General features: G+C 44.4%; 1 protein-coding gene across 3 annotated transcripts in view; it reads left to right on the top strand.

Annotated features, from left to right (window-relative positions):
* COG5 (component of oligomeric golgi complex 5) overlaps positions 1–22,033 on the top strand; it is a 507,901-nt gene that overhangs the window by 483,410 nt on the left and 2,458 nt on the right. Inside the window, exon 22 of one of the 3 annotated variants that reach the window (XM_088480204.1) lies at positions 12,743–13,183. The exons of the other annotated variants lie outside the window; for them this stretch is intronic. Coding sequence (XP_088336330.1) covers positions 12,743–12,749 — 7 coding nt within the window. The 3' untranslated portion in view covers positions 12,750–13,183. Of the gene's footprint in view, positions 1–12,742; positions 13,184–22,033 lie in introns of those variants that run through there. 3 annotated transcript variants of the gene reach the window in all.

Raw genomic sequence — 22,033 nt, forward strand, 5'->3', positions numbered from 1 at the left:
CACCTTTTTTTTTTTTTTTTACCGGGGCCCAGCGCGGCTCTTGACGGGGCCTGGTGGCAGCTCCTGATTGGCTGCCAGTGCGCGAGGTCCGATTGACTCGCAACCGGTGCCAGATTAAAATTGCACCAGCGATATATGTCTATGTCAGCCGCTGCCTGCTGGTGCGCCAGCTGTAATATGTTCCCACATCCACACCTGCTGGCTGCTGATGGCACACAGGGGGAGGCGAAAGGCTGCTGGAGGGACACGGGGAAGTGAGTCTTGGGGAGGCATAATGTGTAAGGGGGACTACTATTGTGCGGAATGTGTTATATGGGGCAATACAATGTGGCATAATCTGTAAAGGGCATTACTGTGTGGTATAATGTGCAAGGGGCATTACTGTGTGGCATAACGTGAATAAGGGGTACTACTGTGTGGCATAACCTGAATGGGCTCTTTTAAGATCTTGCTATGTGGCCCACACAGTTCTAGGTACATCCTTGCATGCAAACACAGAGGCTCTGGATTTAATATGAACTTGCATGAGTCATCAAGTTTGCCCAGACTATAAAAGGATGCTTTTGTAGCTTTCTCACAGGTTTTTGTCAGGCTGCCAATTTCCACTGGAATAATATTTATTATGAAATACTTCCACTCGGCGCTCTTTGAAGTTTCTAACCGCAGCGGTTCTTTGTCAAGGCACCTTGACAAAGAACCGCTGAGGTTAGAAACGTGTTGGAAGCAAGCTGTTCATTAGGTAATTTGCAGAAAGATCCTGATTTCACTTTAACAGCAGGGAGCAAGCCACCAGCGCGGTGTATATGCCGAAAGGTCCGAGTGCTAAGGAGAGACCTAACTGACAGACGGTAGTGTCTTCCCAAGTTATCATACATAGAGATCCAAATATTGGACTGCAGTTACCCCCCGTGATATCAGCTTCTGGGAGTCTGCATTAAATTTGGTCCACACAGGTCCAGTGATCTCATTGTATACTATGTATTAGGCTGGTGATTGTCCTTGTTTGTAAGTGACAGAAGATCTATAAGTGACAGTGGATTTTTATGGACTTTTTAAATCAAGACGATATTTAATTTTACCTATTTCCCTGCATTAACGCATTTTTTTTAATACATGGGATATTTGCATAACATTGTTTATTGGATTTATCCTTATTGAATTATGGTTATAAGCCTTTTGAGTCCTTCCTGAATGAATAATGGTTGAATAAGAAGATAACTTTTCCTGTTCATTGATGCAAAGAGAATTTACATAGTCACAGCGCTGGAGCCAGCCCTGGAACCTGTGTAATTTAAGAGTGGACCTTATTTTTAGGGATTGTGTGACAGTGTGTGGCCATGACGAATTTCAAAACTAAGAAAAAACCTAATCCTGGTCAAACTAAACCACCATGCCATATTTGGTGGAGCTAGGTCCAAAGGACAAATAGTCGGACAGACAGACGCTTTCTTGCTTATTATATTGATCTACCTATCTATATATATATATATGTGTGTGTGTGTGTGTGTGTGTGTGTGTGTGTGTGTGTGTGTGTGTGTGTGTGTGTGTGTGTGTGTGTGTGTGTGTGTGTGTGTGTGTGTGTGTGTGTGTGTGTGTGTGTGTAAGTATATATATATATATATATATACAGTACTCTGCAAACGTTTTAGGCAGGTGTGGAAAGAATGCTGCAAGTAAGAATGCTTTAAAAAATAGAATTGTTAATAATTACAATTTGGTAAATTAATAAAAATAAAGCGAATGAACTTGCATGTGTGTACTGTATGTGTATATATACTGTGTGTGTGTGGTGTATATATATGTGTATATATATATATATATATATATATATATATATATATACAGGTTGAGTCTCCCATATCCAAAATGCTTGGGACCGGGGGTATTTTGGATAACAGAATATTCCGTATTTTGGAATATTTGCATATCATAATGAAATATCTTGGGAATAGGACCCAAATATACATACAGAATGCATTTATGTGTTATATACACCTTATACACACAGCCTGCAGGTAATTTTATACAATATTTTCAATAATTTTGGGGCTGAAGCTAATTTTGTGTACAGAAATTAAATAAATTTATGTTTCATATACATCTTATTCACACAGCCTGAAGGTAATTTTATACAATATTTTTAATAACTTGTGCCTTAGACAAAGTTTGTGTACATTGAACCATCAAAAATCAAAGGTTTCATTATCACAGTCATGCCAAAATTATTCCGTATTTCGGAATATTTGGAAATGGGAGACTCAACCTGTGTGTGTGTGTGTGTGTGTGTGTGTGTATGTGTGTGTGTGTATATAAATATATATATATATATATATATATATATATATATAATTTATTCATCATACATATTATTTTAGATATCCGTAAAAGTAATGGAGAATTATTTTTTTGCCCACATTTTGTGTCAGCGGTATCTTGTCCATCAGTACCTTTTAATACCTTTTTAAGGTTGACTTAGGGCCTGATTCAGCAAGGTTCGTAGTTGATAATATGCTCGAAATCAGCCGATTGTTGTGTTTTGCGCATACGTATGCATCCCAATGCACGTGCGCAAACTAGCTATTGCGACCGCAGAGGCTACACAGACTGATTGACAGGAAGCACTGTTTGTGGGTGCTGACGGTGGGGGGAGTGGTCGGGGAAATGTAGACGTGCACGCTGTTGCAGGGGCGTACATAAATTAGCCACTGCGATGCCATACGCAATGTGAGGTCTCATAACGTGCATGGAAGTTAACAGTTCCTGAGTAAGGTCTGAGCTTGTGCAAGTGTGCGTATGGGTCTGATGTTACTCCATGCTACCGATTTTTTCGATATGTCGCTAAAGTATACTGATGTGAGTAAGGGGAAGTGGGCGTCCTTATATTAGGCTGCAATCGCAATGCAAATGCAATCATTTGCATATCACCGCCAGCGCCGGCCCTAGACCAAATTTTTGGGTAAGCGAGATTTTTTGGCGCCCCCCCTATGCAGTGCCCCTTTTACAGTGCCCGCGGTAGTGGTCCCCCAATGCAGTACCCCTTGTGCCCCCAGTAGTAAGCCCCTTATATAATGCCCCAGTAGTACTCCCCCCCCCCCCCATGCAGTGCCCCCATATATAGGGGTAACCCGTATGCAGTGCCCATTATATAGTGCCCCTAGTAATAGTCCCCCCTCTTGTAGTGCCCCCAGTAGTAGCCGCCCTTGTAGTGCCCCCAGTAGTATTCCCCCCCTTGTAGTGCCGCCAGTAGTATTTCCCCCCCTGTAGTGCTCCCAGTAGTATTTTCCCCCCCTTGTAGTGCCCCCAGTAATATTCCCCCCCTGTAGTGCTCCCAGTAGTAATCAACCTCCCCCACAGTAGAGACATAATTAAAAAAAAAAAAAAAAAACACTTACCTGACACCCGCTCCTGGTCCCGCTGCCGAGATCAGCTCCTCCGTCCGCCGCTTTGCATTATGGGAGTGACGCATCACTCCCATTACCCGCTGCGGGAGCCGGAAGATGTCCGGCTCTGGCAGTGGGAGCAGCAGCCGATGAGAGTCTGTCAGACTCTCATCAGCTGCTAAAGCAAACACACAGCTGCCGGCTCCAGCGGCTGTGTGTTTGTGCTGTGTAGCGCTGACCGAACTCTGTCCGGACAGCGCTACACACGCGGTGCAGCTGTGTCACAGAGACACAGTCTGCACCGCGGCCCGCGTGGTACGCAGCTGAGGCGCCCTTCACTATGTGGCACCTTACGCAGCTGCGTACCATGCGTAACGGGAGAACCGGCCCTGATCACCGCTGATATTAACAACTGTGTTGCGTGCATATTAGCAGAATAGCGATCCTTGCTGATTCAGGCCCTTGATCTGGAAGTTTTTCTTTCTAACGTGTGAGGGTTAATGTGCTCCTTGATTTTAGACAGTATTATTCTTCCATGCTTTTATATTTTACACATCAAATCTGTGGTTATTCAATGTTATAATCTATTATAACACTTGTGGCCTTAAATGTGTGATGTTAATGTTCAGATCATTATAGAATTTAGTTGTTAATGGAAAAAAAAAAAATATATATATATATTTATTTTTTTTATTTTATTATTTTTATTGCAGATTAAGGCATGAGCAGCTTTTCTATGTAATGAGATCAGGCTAAGTCCTTCTTATTGCAAGTTTATCCTCTCATTCCTGCTATATCTTTTGGAAGCTCTGTAGAATGATTTCCTGTATAGACTGCCATATCTGTCTCATATTTTTCTCTTAAAGTGTAATAATAGATTTGGATAAACCTTGAATATGCTACTTTGTCAGTGGTCGCATTGTGTGACTGCACACTTTAAGCCTAATCTAATGATGATAGTGTGAACTACATCTATACTGCTAAGTGAAGGTTATGCAGTCGGGATGCCGACGGTCTAAATGCCAACCGTCGGCATCCCGACTGTCTAATCCCGGCAAGGATCTAATGACAGGCGTCGAAATCCCGACACCTGTCATTTTACCTACGCCGGCATCACTATTGAAAGTAAGCCGGGCGCAGACAGCCGCGGTGGGGGAAAGTTAGGTTAGGGGCTCCCGGGTGGGACTTAGGGTTAGGCAGCCCCCCGGGAGGGTTAGGCTAGGGAAAGGGGGGATTAGGGTTAGGCACCCCCGAGGGGAGGTTAGGGTTAGGCACCCCCCCGGGAGACTTAGGTTTAGGCTGGCGGGGAAGGGGGGTTAGGTTTAGGCACTTAGAGGGGAGATAAGGTTAGGCACTTGGTGGGGAGGTTAGGGTTAGGCACCCCTAAGGGAGGGTTAGGGTTAGGGGGGGGGTTAGGTTATCGATACTTACCTAAATTAGAAGTCGGGATCTTCGCCCCTGCCGGGATTTGCACTGCAGGCCGCATGGTAAATCATACTGATTCCATGCTACTATACATGAACTTGTTGAAAATCTCTGGTTTCTAAAAGTGTAGTAGGTCTGGTCTTATCTTACATAGGAACATCCATTAGATGGGAAACACAGTGGTGAGCCAAAACATTATGACCTCCAGCCTCATATGGTATTGCTCCTCCATTTGCCATCGGTTCTGCTCTGAGAGGCATGAACTTTACCTCTGGAGGTGTGGTATGGATATGTGAAAATTCAGAATGTTGCTGCCATAATCTCGACATGACCTGAATGTCGACCTGTTCATTATGTTCTCCAAACCATTCTCGAACAATCTGTGCAGTGTGGCAATGCAGATTATCCTGCTGAAAGTGGCCACTTCTATTGGGGAATACTGTTGCTGTGAAAGGATGTACCTGGGCGGAATGGGCATGAAATACCGCCGGCCGCATGGCCGGCGGTTCGATTCCCGTCAGCGGCAGCCCGACATCAGCAGAGTTCCGAGCAGCGGAAGCCCGACAGCGCTGGAAATCCCGATCGTGGATAGGTGAGTATCTTCTAACCTAACCTAACCCTCCTAACCCTAACTTCCCCCCAAGTGCCTAACCCTAACCACCCCCTTCCCCGCTGCCTAAACCTAAGTCCCCCGGGGGGGTGCCTAACCCTAAGTCCCCCCTGGGGGTGCCTAACCGTAACCCTCCCTCCCCCTAGCCTAACCCTCCCGGGGGGGTGCCTAACCCTAAGTCCCCCCCGGGAGCCCTAAACCTAACCCTCCCCCCCCCACGGCTGTCCGCTCACGGCGCCCGGCATCACTACGATCGGGATGCCGGGCGCCGGTCTCCCGGCGTCGGGGAAATGCGGGCGTCTACATCTAGACGCCCGGCATTTCACCCTTGCCGGGATATGACAGTCGGGAAGCCGGCTGCCGGTATTTAGGCAGTCGGCTTCCCGATTGCATACCACTTGGGCCACAGCGATGTTTAAATGGATGGCATTTGATGGTGGCATTCCGTTGTCTGCTTCCATGGAATGGTAATGAGTTGATGGTGTTCTGATGGTTAGCTTTTTTTTTTTGTCTATTTTTATAATGTGACAAATATAGAGGACCATGGCACACTGACTGCTGTGCAGTCACAGTGCTATGCATTGCGTGCTGCTTGCGTGACCAGGCTGCTTCATACTCGCTGTGGCTGGGAGGGCCATGAAGCAGGAACACAGTCCCAGGCAGCCCCTGTCCTCCTCCCAGACTCCGGGAGACACATTGTTCTATCAGATTGCGGGGGATGGGCAGCGGGAATTATTAATACACGCCTCCCTGCACTAAGGACTGCTTTGTTATGCAGCTGTCAGTCACTGGCGGGGGCAGTTCTTTTCTGCTCCTGCTCTGCCCCCTCCAGTATGGGGGCAGAGCATGGGGCAATTCAGCTAACTGCGCATACGCAAACCACCGCAATTGGTTTACCATTGAATGCTTGTGATGCAATGGTTAATTACCATCTTATCGCAACATTCAGTGCCGTTACCCCGTCCCACCATTCAATGACGGGCTTCTGATGTCCATCCCAACTGTATATCTTCTGCATTCAATATGTCAACTACAAGTACCTGATGTCAACTTACCGTCTACTATATCGCTTGACATGCTGTTGTTACGAGATAGTGGGAGTGGTCTTAATGTTTTAGCTCATGGGTGTATGTACAAAAATGCCTGTAAATAACATCTGTATAAACAGTTCTGATATCATTGCTTCTAATTGGTGAGCTCTGATGCCACATTAGGATATCTTTATTATGAATAATAATGCATCACCTACAGCAGATTGTCACCTCTGATTTGTGTGCCCTGCATACAAGCTTTCTGGGCATACAGTCCTCTTTTCTGTGGTCCTTGGTGACATTTAAGTAATTTAAAATAGGGAATGCATTATCCCATATATAATCAGTTTTGCAAGTCTATGATGTAAACTAAATTATATATATTTACATTATAACTAGTAAATAAATGGACCCAGCATCTGCCGGGTCACCTCAGCCGCCCCACCACCTCAGCAGCTACCACTGTCCCCATCTCTGCCCCTTCTGTCCTGCTACACTTACCCTCCTTGCCCCGTTAGGGATAAAATCAGTGATCTGGAATATAGAACCCACCGAAACAACTGTAAACTACGAGGTGTGCCGGAAAATATTTCAAACAGTAGTCTCAATGACTTTGCAGTTACTCTTTATAAGAAACTCCTACCTGTAGTACAGTCTTCAGACATCCTCAATGATCGCATTCACAGACTCCCCAAAGCCAAAAGGGCCCCGCAGGGCGTACCTAGAGATGTGTTAATGAGGTTGCATTATTTTCACATAAAGGAATCCTTACTAAAAGCTGCTCATCCAAATGTAGGGCCTACGGAGATATTGGGTAATCTTCAGCTGTATGGTGATCTCTTTCAGGCTACCTTAGCTAAGAGGTGCTCCCTTCATCCTATCACTTCTTCACTGAGGAAAGCTGGTATATTATATCGCTGGGTTACCGTACAAAGCTACTGGTATCGCACAACGGCTCCATGACTATTATCACCACTTTGGAGGAGGGTGAGAAGATCCTCTCTGAGTGGAATGTTTTTGAGACTTCTCCGAGATCTTCGTCTGATCATGGAATTCAGCAGGACTGATCCCCGATTTGATAATGATTATTTGTTCTACCATTTTTGTCTTTATTCTGATTTATCTAGAGAGCTGGTTCCCATGCATCTATTTCATTCCTCTCTTTAGTATAAGCTATGCACTATAGGTGCGTTGATGCTAATTGTTCAGAATAGAATTTTGAGGTAATTTATTGGCATTACTTTCCTCTCATGTTTATAAGACAAATGATATTTTCTTATGCTAATGAGCAGCTAATATATAATTGATCGACTTTCTTGTTATGTTTAAGGGTCGAACAGATTGATAGGTCCTTTTTTTTTTTTTTTGGGCCATAGTTTGGTTTATATATTCATGTGATATATAATGGTTACAGTTTTTGTATATGGTGGCTGGAGATAGTGCTCCTTCCCGCGTACCCCCACTGTGCTGCCATGGTTTGACAGCCCATTTTGGCTTCAAGTGAAGTCATTTCATTTTTTTATGTACTTTTTCCTTTTCCCTTTTTTTCTTTCTTATAATTTTGGATGTTTGGGTGTCAAGATTACATTGCTACAGTTTTCTGATTATCTTATCTAGCGTGCAGCATATATTGGGTAGGAAAATGCATGCTCTCTCTTTAGTAACATGGTAAATATTGTCTCCATAATTGCCAAAGGTATTCACAAGAGGAGACTTGCTCTGAGTTATTTTCATAAATTATTGGTCCACATTGTTGCAGTACAAGAAACACATTTTCAAAATTATGCCTCCCCTGTCTTTTCAAATTATAAATTTCCCCATTGCTATACTGCCAGTGATCCTGCTAAAAAATACTGGAGTAGCTATACTTATATCTAGACAGTGAAACTTTGTACTTTTAGAGCAACATTCAGATGCCAGCGGTAGGTATTTGATTTTAGTGGGTCGTTTAGAAGGGGTTGTAGTATGGTTTCTTTATATGCCCTCAATACCCGACAACTGTCTTTTTATAGGCAATTTTGTTAATCTCTCCAGAAACAAAGTAAGGGTGCTGTGATGATTACGGGCAATTTCAATATGGTTCCTGACCCACTAATAGACAGGACTAGAGTTGCCCCTCCTCGATAACATCAACCTGCTGAGTTCGCTAAAGGTTTTCGTCAACTACTAGCAGAATACGAATTGTATGATGTTTGGAGAGTTAAACATCTGAGTGACAGAGATTATTCTTTCTTTTCGTATGTGCATAACTCATATTCCAGAATTGATTTATTTTTATCTGATAAGTTCACTCTATCGTTCATTAGTAAAGTCGATATTCTGCCCATGTCTTGGTCTGATCACTCCCCTATTTTTGTTACTTGGAATGTCACAAATAGATGTGTGGCTCCTGGCCCATGGAGACTTGGTAGGTACATGTTTTCTCAGCTGGAGGCTCAACAGTATATACAGCAGTCTAGTCTATCTCGTGTTTTTTAAAGGTTAATAAGCCTGAAAAGACTTCAGTATTTAATTTTTGGTGCTCTCTGAAAGCTGTGGTCCGCGGTTCAGCCATACAGGTGGCTGCCAGACTTAAAAGGGCATATAGATTAAAGTGGGCAGAATTGGAAGATACTGCGAACAAATTGGAAGCAGCTCACATATCTGATCCAAATAATAAAGCAGAAATATAGTTTGCCTCAATCAAAAGTTTTACTTCTATGGGAATCGTGCCTATAGATTGTTAGCTCGTAAATTGAGAGGGAGGAGGGCACGGGAACGGGTTCAGACTATTTATAATGCCAAGGGGGTTAAAACTTCGGACCCATATGATATAGCCAATACATTTGAAGATCATTATTCAAGACTGTATAATTTTTTATGCAGACCCACACACTTCTCAACCTACAGGTGAGAGTATTAATGAATTTTTGAAGGATATTAATTTGCCTTCCTTGGACTCAGATACTTGTTTGGCCCTGGGAGCTCCATAGTCAGTCGAAGAGGTTGAAAAAGCTACCGATGCTATGCCTATAGATAAGGCTCCTGGGCCTGATGGCTACCCTTCCAACTTTTATAAAACTTTCAAGACTGCTCTTGCGCCATTATTGGCATCTGTGTTCAACGAAGCTTCTGAGAAGGGGTTATTTCCTAAGCAAACGCTGGAGGCGCAGATTATTGCCCTTCCCATACCATGCAAATCCTCTACCGAGGTCCAGAATTATTGGCCTATCGCTTTACTGGGCACGGATGTGATTGAAGCTTTTTGAGAAATTAGTTGCACTTCGGCTCTGTCCTTTACTACCTTCTCTGATTCATTCAGATCAGGTGGGGTTTGTCATGGGGCGTCAGGCACCAGATAACACCCGTCGACTTATTAATATTATGGAGTGCTGTGAACGCACTAAGGATCCTTTGCTAATTCTTTCCTTAGATGCGGAGAAGGCCTTTCACAGGCTACACTGGAGCTACCTTCAGGCCGTTCTTGGTCATTTTGGGTTTGGTGGTAAGATTTTAGATTCTATTATGGCTTTATATTCAGCTCTGACTGCCAGATTATTCGTTAACGGATGCCTTTCCTCAGGTTTCAATATTACCAATAGTACAAGGCAAGGGTGTCCACTCTCCCCGTTAATTATTGCATTGGCGGTTGAGCCTCTACCTGAGAACATTAGGGCTGTGGAGACTATATGATGTCCAAAAGTGGGTGATAGTACCCTTAAAATGTTTGTTTGCAGATGATTTTCTGCTATGTTTGCTTCATTCGCAAGATTCTCTCCCTGCTCTTAAGTTTATAGAAAGAAACCTTGGAATAGGTCTCTAAAATACAATGAACACCAATAAAACCGAAGCCCTTCCATTAAATATTTCTAGAGATATATTGGAGTCACTCAAGGTGTCTTATAAATACACTTGGCAATCTTGTTCGCTTAAATATTTGGGGGTTCATTTAGCCAGGTAAAAAGATTTAAACAAATGTCATTACAACCCACTCCTTAAAGCGTTCGAAAGTTTCACAAAGGACTGGATGTCCCATGAAGTCTCATGGCTGGGTAGGATAGCTGCCTTTAAAATGGTACTATTGCCAAAACTTTTATATTTATTCTGTACAGTTCCTAGGCTGATTCCTAAGTCCTTATACAACAGATGTTATAAGGTTGTTGTTTATTATGTTTGGTAGGGAGGCAAACCAAGGATTGCAAAAGGTACTTTGTCACTACCTAAATTAGATGGTGGGATAGCCTTTCCTGATTTATAGAAATATCAATATTCATGTCTTTTGAGTCAGGCAAGAGATTGGTTTAAGAAGGACATCCCTAAACCATGGGTATTGTGGGAGAAAGACATGGTGAAACGTTTTGCCCTCTCTGATTTATTGTGGTTGCCTGTTTCTGTACAACCTCTAGGTACAACACTCCGTAGATCAGCCCAATCCACCATCTCAGCATGGCACAATTCTGTGTCAGCTGGTAAGGATATTACTCTACCAGCACCAGCCCTGTCGCTATTTTGTATAGCCAATTTAATTGGGAATTTGCAGTTACGATCTTGGGCTAAAAGTGGAATCTGTTCTCTAGGGGATATTGTGTCTGGAACTGGAGTTGTTCACTTTTCTGACCTTCAGGTTAAGTACGGTACAATATCCCCAGGAAGGATTTTTATAAGTATCTACAGGTGCGCCGCTGGATTCAAAGCTTCTTCCCTTCCTCAACAATGCATCCGACTCTGCCTGACTATATATTAGTGCCTTTTCAGCCTTCTAATCATAAGGGGCACATTACGTGGTGGTATAACTCTCAAATAAAGGAAGCCAAGCTTAGTAAATTAGCTTGTCAAAGGAAATGGGAGGAGGATCTTTATAGGATGCTCGAGAAGGAGGACTGGGAGGTTATTTTCCGTACGTGTTTTAAGATGACATTAGTCACTTGGAAATGTTTATTAAGTTGATTCACCAAGTGTACTTTAGCCCTGAAAAACAGCACAAAATTTGGCCCTCTATCTCTAAACAATGTTGGAGAAATTGTGGTTGTTTTAGAAGTATGTTTCATGTATTTTGGTCATGCCCTCTTCTGCAATCAGTGTAGTCTGAAGTGTTTGTCCTGATTGGTAAAGTTACAGGTGTGAATCTACCAGGGGATCCTTTACTTGCTCTGTTTAATTTTTACCCTGGCTATATGACGCTGGGAGATAGATAAATTATGGGTCATATCCTACTTGCTGCTAAGGCTGTTATCGCGCAGCTTTGGAGATCCCCCTCAGTGCCTAGCTTGACTGTTATCGAGCATAAGGTCCAGAAGCACTGCGATTTCGAGACAACATAGTAAATATTCCACTTCTGCTTCATCTCCCCATATGAAGTGGTTCAGGTGGAATGAGTATAGGGAAGAGCTGGGTCGCTCCTCCAAGCAGTGCAGGAATTTTGATATCGACCTTACTCTTCTTCAATCACCTTCTTCTGATATTGTATATCTAGTGTAAACTCAGTTATCTGCTGTGTTAGCTTGAATTACTGTATTTGATGTGTATTTCATGGTAGGACTTTGTCTTACATACTTGTAAACCCATCTCCCCCATTTATGTTCTTCTCCCTTCTTTTATTTTTGTACCCATTTATATTATTTGAAAATTCAATAAAAATGTGTTGGGAAAAAGAAAAGAACCAAATAAAAGGCCCTGGTGGTATCCAGACTAAGTAAAGTGTTGTGTGAGTGGGTGGAGTTGGAGGACGCCATTACTGCCGCTATGGCAGTTCACACTCCCCAAACCAATTGGCAATTTTGCACAAACCCCAGTTGCTGTTCAGTGAGTAGGTGAGGGAGAAGTGATTGTAACCTGTCTGCCATAATCTTAGCAAGTAGTTTAATGTCAGTGTTAAGTAGAGTAATGGGGTGGTATGAATCCAACAGCTGTGGGTCTCTGTTGGGATTAGGGATAAGAATAGTATGGGTTTCATTAAAATACAGGAAGGGGGTAGCATTATGTAGGATGTCATTAAACAGTTCCAAAAGGGCCAGGAAGACATGAGAAGCAAGCATTTTGTAATATTCATTAGACAGGTCATCGGGCCTGTGATGCAATTTAAGTTTGAATAGCGCTACAGTAGTTTCGTCTAGATTTATGTCATGAACTAGAGGTTTTGTGAGAGGGGAAAAATCATCCTCCCTAAGTAGTTGGTAATGTTTAATCGGGTCAAAGTGGGGATCGCTCTACACCTGAATAAGAAGTCTCAAAATGAGCCAGGATTTTAGATGGAGTAGGATCCACCTCTTGAGTACAGGGATCCCGAATGGCAATAATCATTTTTTATCTGTTACCAGATTCTAGACATGGTATCTAGAAGACGACCTGCCTTGTATCCCCAAAAGAAATGTTTACATCTGGAGAAAGTTATACATTTCTTAGCCTGGCAAAGCAGGAAATTATCCAACATCTGCCGAAGAAAGAGTTGTATTATACTCTCTCAGGAATTTGGGCAGAGCATCATGCAAGGAAGTGTATTGCGCGACAAGCTTTTCCTATACCTGGAAACTTAATGGTTATGCGGCCCCGTCTTTAACGTTCCCCAGAGCACAGGACGATCCCAATATTCAAGGTTGTCTTTTAGGAAATTCATCCAGTTTCTGGTGAGAGTTTTTAAAGTAGCCTGAATGGTATAGGAGGAGGGAGTGGGATGCTCTGGTGCAGGACATTTCTCAAGGTGAGGAGCTTCAACTGTATTGAAAACACACACACCCAACTCACTGGACAGTAATTAGCCCAAATAGAATGACACCGGGTGATCCTATTACAGTAAGCGTTATAGATATTGTCAATACATGAATAAATATTTTTTTTAAACTCAATGGGTACCTCAATGAGACCATTTTTCGCATCACTATTTCTTTGTTCTAAAGGGAAAATACATGTGGAATGAGAATCCAATTTTTGTCAGTCGCATATAATTTGGCATTCATATCCTCTAGACTTTTATCTATTTGAGGCATAATAACTTGGACATTTCGCTCGCCATTTCTGCAAGAAGTATGGATTCAACTGAGATAACTGCTAAAGTGAGCAGACACGGTAGGTCCGACGGATCAGAGGAACCACTAGAGGGAGAAGTAGAAGTTGTTTTTCTTGCAACATTCTTAGGTTTAACCATTTTAGCTGTGGAAGATAGGCATATTTGTAAAAAAAAATTATCCACACCCTTAAGGGCCAACCAGTAAAAGCAATCAGTAAAATGTAACAACCAGGAGAAACCACCCAAGGATAATGTAGGTTTCACACAATGGGGTCAATCCAATTAGATGCGAATTTCTAGTAGCGAGTCTGTTTTTTGGAACTCGCAGCCTTTGCACAAATGCGCGCTCCCGAGAATTCTCCAATCCAAATAAATATTTGCGGTACTCACAGCAGAGGTTTGCGAATTTACTGCCAAATGCGATGTGAGAGAAGTGTATGAAAATGTGGGGAGACCATCCTGGACCCCCAAAAATTGATAATTTTGTTAGCAGGACCATATAGAAGGCTGTTTGTGGGCATTAGCAAGGTACTGTGGGGTTTTAAATGGTGTCAAATGGCTGATTAAACTGACTAATTAAACAGACGGATTAAATGAAAAATGCAATAAAAGTAGGGAAAAAAGTGATTTGGGGATACTTTGAGGGCACCATGAAAAATTGTAAAAAAAAAACCGATAAACAATTATTTTTCAATTTCAAAAAATATTGTAATTATATTTGGGTTGATTGTCGGGTAATTTGAGGATAATTTTTTTACCCCTAAAAATTACATGTAATTATTGGACTAATTAAGCCAATTGGAAACTTCCAATTGCCTAATTAGTCATTAGGGGGGGGGGTGTCCAAGGCGTGTTCAGCACAGTGTCCCGACACTTTAACCTTAAAATAAAGATTGTCCTTTCCATCTCTCATCCTCAGGGTCGTGCGAATAGAAAAATGCGAATTCAGCTTGACTGCTTCAGTGCCAGTTGCTAATTGGATTGCAAAATGAATTCGCTATGCAAATTCGAAGAGAAAATAGCAATGTGCACCTAATTGGATTGACCCCAATGAATTTCAGTCCAGCATCAAATCTCTATAAAAAGAAAAAAATTACATCTTATAAAGTGACAAACATAAATGTTAGTGTATGTCTAGTGCCCACTAGGTGGCGAACAAAACTTACAAATAAATAGTATATTAACAACAGAAGCTGAGAAAATAAGAACCCTACTGTGCTAATGGTATCAAAATAAATGTAAGTAAAAAAGATAAATGCAGATAGCATAAAACTAATAACCTTTAGCAAAGTAAAATAACATACTTTTAAAAATGAGAATATTAATGACAAGGAGAATATAAACAAATCAATCTCAAAATAGGTTTAACAATAAGATATACAGGCCAGGTCCCAAGCTTACACAGGTAACGTTCCCGCCAGAGAAGTAAATGCACAGTCTGCATTAAAGGTCCCAAAGAAAGTTGCTGGTAGAAAATAATAAAGCAACTATGAATTAAGGCACTGATAGTAAGGCATCAGTAGTAAGGCACTGGTAGTAAGGCACCGGTAATAAGGCACTGGTAATTAAGAGCCTCCACGAAAACTAGTAAATGCTGTAATGTAAATGGAGGTTATAAAGGGAAAAGTCGGAGAAATGATAACAGGCACTTGTACTCCGGATATCTGGAAAGTCTCTGCTAGTCTGGGACACAGCAGTCCTTAGATAGTAAACCTGGTGACAGGCAAGGGCACCAACTGTACTTAGCAAGTTAAGGATTTAGTACATGGGGAGAATAGAGCGCAGGAGTAAGCAGGACCAAGGTTGGGGGGAAAGGGTGCAGAGGGGTAGTAGGGACCCCACCGACCACCACAAAACCACCAGTGTCAAACTAAAAGATCCCTCAGCAGGCGCTGACCACACAGCGATGAAGAGAGCAGGCTTACAGTAGACGGAAAATGGATGCCGAGCTTTACAATCCAGGGCCTCCTCCACCCTGCAACCCCACACAGCCCAGGCGGAGCCCCAGAAGTCAGCAGGGTTCCACACCGACAGTGTCTATGAGCAGCGGAGCAGACCAAGAGGAGGCAAAGCGGAGAGATCCAGACGGGGGCTCCTCAGTCACCCACAACAGGGACCACAGTGGCAGCATGGACTTGGCAGGAATTGCAGAGCTGCCAGGAGATAGAAATGGTGAGTCGACCACGTCCACAAGGTTCCCAGGACAGCACTGAAACAGCACCAAGGTCGACAGTAGGAAGAAGGGGCAGCACACTGCTGCCAGCAGCAAAGTGGGGTCTCCCAGGTACAGGGCATGCGGGCAGATCACCACCAGGCATGGGATTGCAGTATGTAAAGGTAGGTGGCGTCACAGTACTGTAACATCTTGGAAATGCCCAGACCTGTCAGTTGTAATCTGACATCTTGTGAGTCAGTTTAAACACCGGTTATGCTGCTCATGGCAAGGTGACGTGAATTATCTTTGTTCGAATGGGCCATGATAGTGGGTGCTCAGTGGATGGGACATTACATTTCCAAAGCTGTGCGAACATTCAGCATTCCTCGATCTACCGTGTCATGTGTGTATCGGGAAATTCCTCATGGAAGGCATTACCACCCACTGTGGACAACTCAGATGCCGTCCACGGGTGCTTAATGAATGTGACCCGAAATGTCCACGGTAACAGACAAGCGACACTGGATTAAATCATATCTACATTTAATACAGGAGGTAACAGATGCATATCCAGCAGGTCAGTGCACCGTTCTTTAGATTCCATGGGATATGGGAGAAAACCCACGAAAGTGCCTGTTAACACTACGACACCGGACACAGCACCTCACCTGGGCTTGTGACATCACTTATTGGACCCTGGAGGACTGGTAACTTATGGTATGGGCTGATGAGTCACGGTTCTAGTTGTTTTGGGCTGATGGTAGGGTTCTGGTGTCGCGCAGACCCCATGAGGCCATGGACCCCAGTTGTAAACAAAGCACCGTGCAGACTGGTGTGGGGTGTGTTCACATGGCATGGGTTGGGTACGCTAGTCCACCTGAACTCGTCATTGACCAGTAACTTCTACATTGCATTGCTTGATGACCATTTGCAGCCCTTCATGTACCCCCACAACGATAGATTATTCCAGCATATTACGGTCGAATATTAGTGTATACTCTGCGACTATGTCTAACAAAGGCAAAAGTAGCAAGCAAGTGACTGCACCTCTATTGCTGTCATGCAAATCCTGTGCAGCAAGCTTGAATGAGGAGGATGTTGTCCAGGACGGACTATGTACAACGTGTTATATTACACCAGGTACGTCTTCTGCCCTTGCCCAGCAGCCTCCTTAGGCGTCCCTGACTCAGATGCTAGCTATTACTGCCTGACAGTCCCGGCAGTAATTCCCCCTATGGGGTTACCTCAAAAGGTACAGGCAGTACCGGTACCTCTATTGGTAGATGTCCTCTCTACTTTGGTACAGAGTCTAGCAGCCTCCTCTACAGCCTTTCAAAATATGTTGCAAGGTTAGAAGCCCCTACCCAGTAAACCTACCAAGCGTACTGTGTTGTCTACGCAACTTTCAGAATCTAGGATAGAAGACATTGACAATCTCTCTGATGCACAGACAATCTTCCCCAGGGGAAGGAGAGCATCAGTCTAAACTTAATATACCTGCATTGGTGCAAGCTGTAAGATCGATCCTCCAGCTAGAAGTTGTTGAGCCCGCCCCCAAATCAAAGCACCCACTATTTAAATAACAAAAAAGTGGCTTAAGCAGAGTTTCCTCTCTCTGATCAGCTAGCCAAACACATGGCAGCAGGTTTGCATATGCCTGGTAAGATGTTTCAGCTCCAAAAACGCCTGACCTATTGAAGAAGTGGTGGTCTCTCAGGGGTGCTCCCTCTCATTCATAAGACGGCCACCCCACCAGTTTTTCTACACAGGCCCTCCATCAAACCCGAGCAGGGCCCTGCTTATCCAGAAAGCCATTCAGACCTTGCTGCAAGCGGGGGTAATCGTTCCAGTTCCACTATCGCGTCGAGGGAACTGTTATTATTCTACAGTTTCTAGTGCAGAAAGGAAATGGGTCTTATCGGCCTATCCTCCACCTCAAATCCCTGAACAAAATTCATCAGGGTGCCCAGATTGCGGATATAAACCCTGTGCACTATTGTACTTGCTATGGAGCCGGGGGACTTTATGGTATTTCTGGATATTCAGGATGCTTACCTACATGCACCTATAACACCCTCTCATCAGCGTTATCTCCGGTTTGCTGTACTACAGCAACATTTCCAATTTCAGGCTATGCCCTTTGCGCTTTCTACAGCACCACGGGTCTTTACCACAAGTATGGCAGTCATGGCAGCCCACCTGCGTTGTCAGGAAGTCAGGCTGCTACCATACCTGGATGACCTCTTGCTCTTAGCACGTTTTTCAATGCCATTTTCAGATAACCATTGCCTCCCTACAGAGACACAGCTGGTTAATCAACTGTAAAAAGTCATCCCTGAACACTTCACAAAGGATGGTCCATCTGGTGGTTCTTTTGGATTCTCAAGCTCTGAGAATCTTCCTGACAATGGACAAGATCTCCACACTTCAACAACGAGTGCGCAGATTACTCCTCAGTCGCCAAGTCTCAGTTCACTCAGCAATGCCGATTCTGGGATCCATGGTATCCACCTTCGACATGGTGGAGTACGCTCAGTTCCATTCCAGGCCTCTGCAACACCTAATGCTCTCCAAATGGAATGCGTTACCCCATTGTATCAGATTCCAGACAATGATTCTCTCTCCAGAGGTTCGTCTTTCTCTCTACTGGTGGTTACAGATGTCCAACCTAGCCGAGGGTCGCCCCTTACAACGGATGCAAGCCTCCGGGGCTGGGGCGCAGTGACCGGTCAACACTCTTTCCAGGGCTGTTGGACATCGGTCAAGTCGACCCTGACAATCAATGTATTGTAACTCCGAGCCATCTACAGACCCCTCACTCTGGCTAAGGACATTCTTCAGGGCAGCAATGGCAGAAGTGTCACGCATTCTCGCATGGGCCGAAGGTCACCTCCCGGCCACCTCCACGGGTGTTCATTGTGGGAATTCTCAACTGGGAAGCCGACTTCCTCAGCCATCACGACGTGTATGCCAGGCAATGTTCTCTAACCCAGAGGTCTTTCAACTCCTAGTGGACAAGTGGGGCCTGCCAGAGGTGGACCTCATGGCCTCCCGACACAATCGCAAGCTGCCAGAGTACGGGTCCAGAACAAGAGATGCCAAAGCAGCCTTCGTAGATGCCTTGTCGGTGAAGTGGACCTTCCATCTGGCATACCTATTCCCTCCAGTCTCCCTTCCTCGAGTCCTTTGGAAGTTCAAGCAAGACGGAGGCACTGTCCTGCTGGTGGCACCAGCCTGGCCCAGACAACATTGGTACACCGATCTTCACAGCCTCTCCATAAACGCTTCTCTCCTACTTCCTCAATATCCGGACCTTTTGTCTCAAGGTCCATGTCTGCATCCGGACCTGGCCCATCTGTCTTTGATGGCGTGGCTCTTGAGACATCTCTCCTAAGGTCCAAAGGATTTTCTAGCTCGGTGGTCCAGACTATGCTCAGAACGCGTAAGCCGACCTCTGCCCTGATCTATCACAGAGTGTGGCAAACATACTTCCAGTGGTGTGCTACCAGAAGTTTTGACCCTCAAGTTTTTAGGGTCTCTAGAGTCCTGGCCCTCCCGTCAAGCAGGATTGGACCTTGGACTCCTCGTGGCCTCGCTGAAAGTGCATGTGTCTGCTCTGTCCATTTGGTTCCAGCGCAGAATTGCTCGAATGCCGGATGCGCCGCGAGATTTACCAGTGGTTCTCCAGGCCCTCAGTGCCCTCCGTTTGAACCCCTGGAATCTGTGGAACTCAAGTGGCTCACAGCGAAGACTCTCTTTCTTCTGGCTCTTGCGTCCGCCCGTAGGGTGTCATATTTAGGGGTGTTTTCCTGTCGCTCCCCATTTCTGAGCTTTCATCAGGACAGGGCTGTTCTTCTAACTCGTCCTGACTTCCTTTCCAAGGTTGTTTCTCATTTCCATATTAATGAGGAAATCGTAGTCGCAGCTTTCCAATCACCAGACCTCTCGGCAGGTGAGGCCTCCTTGGATGTGGTCCGTGCTCTCAGGATCTACGTGGACTGTACAAGTTCTCTTCGGAAAACAGATTCCCTATTTGTCCTCTATGGATTCCATAAGAAGGGATGGCCAGCTAACAAACAGACTCTGGCCGGATAACTTTACATGACTATCTCACAGATGGGCCTTCCTGTGCCGGCTACCGTGTCTGCTCATTCCACTCGCTCTGTGGGACCCTCGTGGGCAGCTCGCTGTGGCGCCTCAGCTGAACAGCTTTGTAAGGCAGCCACGTGGTCTTCTGTCCACACCTTTCTTAGGTTTTATGCCTTCGATACCTTTGCCTCTCAGGATGCTTCATTTGGACGCAGGATGCTCCTCGGCTCAGGAGCTTCCCCACCCTTGAATACTGCTATGGGACTTCCCCATGGTATCCCTGTGGATCCCTATGGACCCTTAAGAAGAAAATGAGAGAGATGGTAAAACTTACCTTTGTTAACTCTCTTTCTTCAAATTCCATAGGGTCCACAGGATGCCCGCCTTGGCTTCTCTGGGTTGGGTTTCCTGCTCACCGGTTTCCTGTCTCTTTGACGTGAGAGTGTGATTCTTCTGTGTACCAGTCTTCCTTCTCTTCTCTCCTGCCTTGGGCTTGTTAAACTGATTTGCCTCAGGGGCAGAGTTTAGGGGGGATGGACCATTGCATCCTGGCAGTTGAAAGCTTAACTGTTTGGTGTCCGGTCCTTATCCACCACCTACACCCCATGGTATCCCTGTGGACTTCGAAGAAAGAGAGTTAACAAAGGTAAGTTTTACCATAACTCTCATTTTACTAGTAACGGTTGTCAAATATGGGATTATTCATACACTAGCAATCTACAGCCCCAATTGACCTGTGAAATCCAGCATGTTGGACAACCTGATTTGGCGATTGTGATCACTTTTTGAATGCAATTGTCAATTAGGGTAGCACATACATTGGCAATTTATAGGGACAATCCTCAGCAAATCGCCCCAATCCATCGTAGATGTATGGGGGCCTTAACATGCCAGCATAATCGTGGTAATTTTTAAAAATTATGGGGTGCTCTGCTTATTGGGGATTTTCCAAGGCATGTGTGGCTGATTGTGGAGCCAGTTTAATGTAATTAGCTATTTCTGCTTTTAATGTGAGTTTCTATGATACTGTTGAGCACTCACCTCTGTCCATGAAAGCATAGTCCAAGTGTACACGTTGTCCTTAAAGGTATTCTCCTTTGTGCAGTTTTTATTACAGATGTTCCCTCTAGTTTTGGGCCCATTAATCAATAATCACATTCTCAATGCGATCTTGGCTTCCAAGATGTCTGCTATTACAAACCATGAACAGTAATGCTAGTACGAAAGATCCAAAATTACTTTGCCTGCCTCATTTCTGAAAGGAAACAGAGCGAACGCATATCCTAAGCTCTATATGATTTCCTTTGAAGTACCACCAACAGGTCCTGTTTTCTGGATTTCTTTAATCATGCACAGGTGACATCTGTTTTGCTTGGACAGTAATTATCCCACCTTGTTCTACTGGCAGAAATCCAAGCAACATGTCCTATTGGGGTTCTTGAGGATTGGATCTGAAAACCAATGATCTATTCCCTCTGCTCTGAAACCTCCGTGACGGGAATATAATCACTCTCTGTACATTTTGCTTTGTTGCCATCAGGTCTGAGGGACTCCACAAAATGCTCAAACACTTCCTTGTGCCCATTCTCCTGGGGAGATCAGATACATGCCACCTTGTCTTTGCCTGCTATGTAGAGCTGTCAGAGATCTCACATTGTTCTCTGCCCAATTTATTTTTGCTGATGCTTCCATCACCCATCTTCTGCTCTTTCCCTGTGATTGCCTGAAACAATTTTGGGATGTTTGTGTTGCAATTGAGGTAGAAAATGCTGTACTGTATGCCACTCTGTGCTTGCTTCCATGTTGTCTGCATGCATGCACCCTGTACTATGCCAGTGTACAGGAGAGCACTCCAGCTTTTACAGTATGGATGGGCAATACGCGGCTCTCCAGTTGTTGTAGAACTACACATCACGGCATGCCTTGCCACAGTTTTGCTGTTTGGATATGCTAAAACTGTGGCAGGGCATGCTGAGATTTGTAGTTCAACAACAGCTTGAGGGCCGCTTATTGCCAACCTCAGCTTTTAGATCCGGAATTGAATCAAACTCTCTTCCCACATACTGCAAAGTATACTATTTGGCTAAGCTTGGTCAAGTGTACAGTATAGGACTTATAGGGGTCAATCCACCGCATCTTGCACCCTTCGCTAGCCGACCAGAGCCTGAATTTGCATTATTTTGCTCGAAAGCCCTATGGGGCTGCGAGCAATATCATGGCGAATTCGGGCTGCCGTATAGTACAGCCAATGCCACAATGACTTGTGCCACAATCATCGCGGCTAATAGGATTTACCCCATAGACTGTTAATCTGTTGCCCAAGACAACATGTATCTAGTAACACCTCAAAATAAAGAAAAC

Source organism: Taudactylus pleione, unplaced genomic scaffold (assembly GCF_031769625.1).
Source record: "Taudactylus pleione unplaced genomic scaffold, aTauple2 ptg000251l, whole genome shotgun sequence".
Lineage (NCBI taxonomy): Eukaryota > Metazoa > Chordata > Amphibia > Anura > Myobatrachidae > Taudactylus > Taudactylus pleione.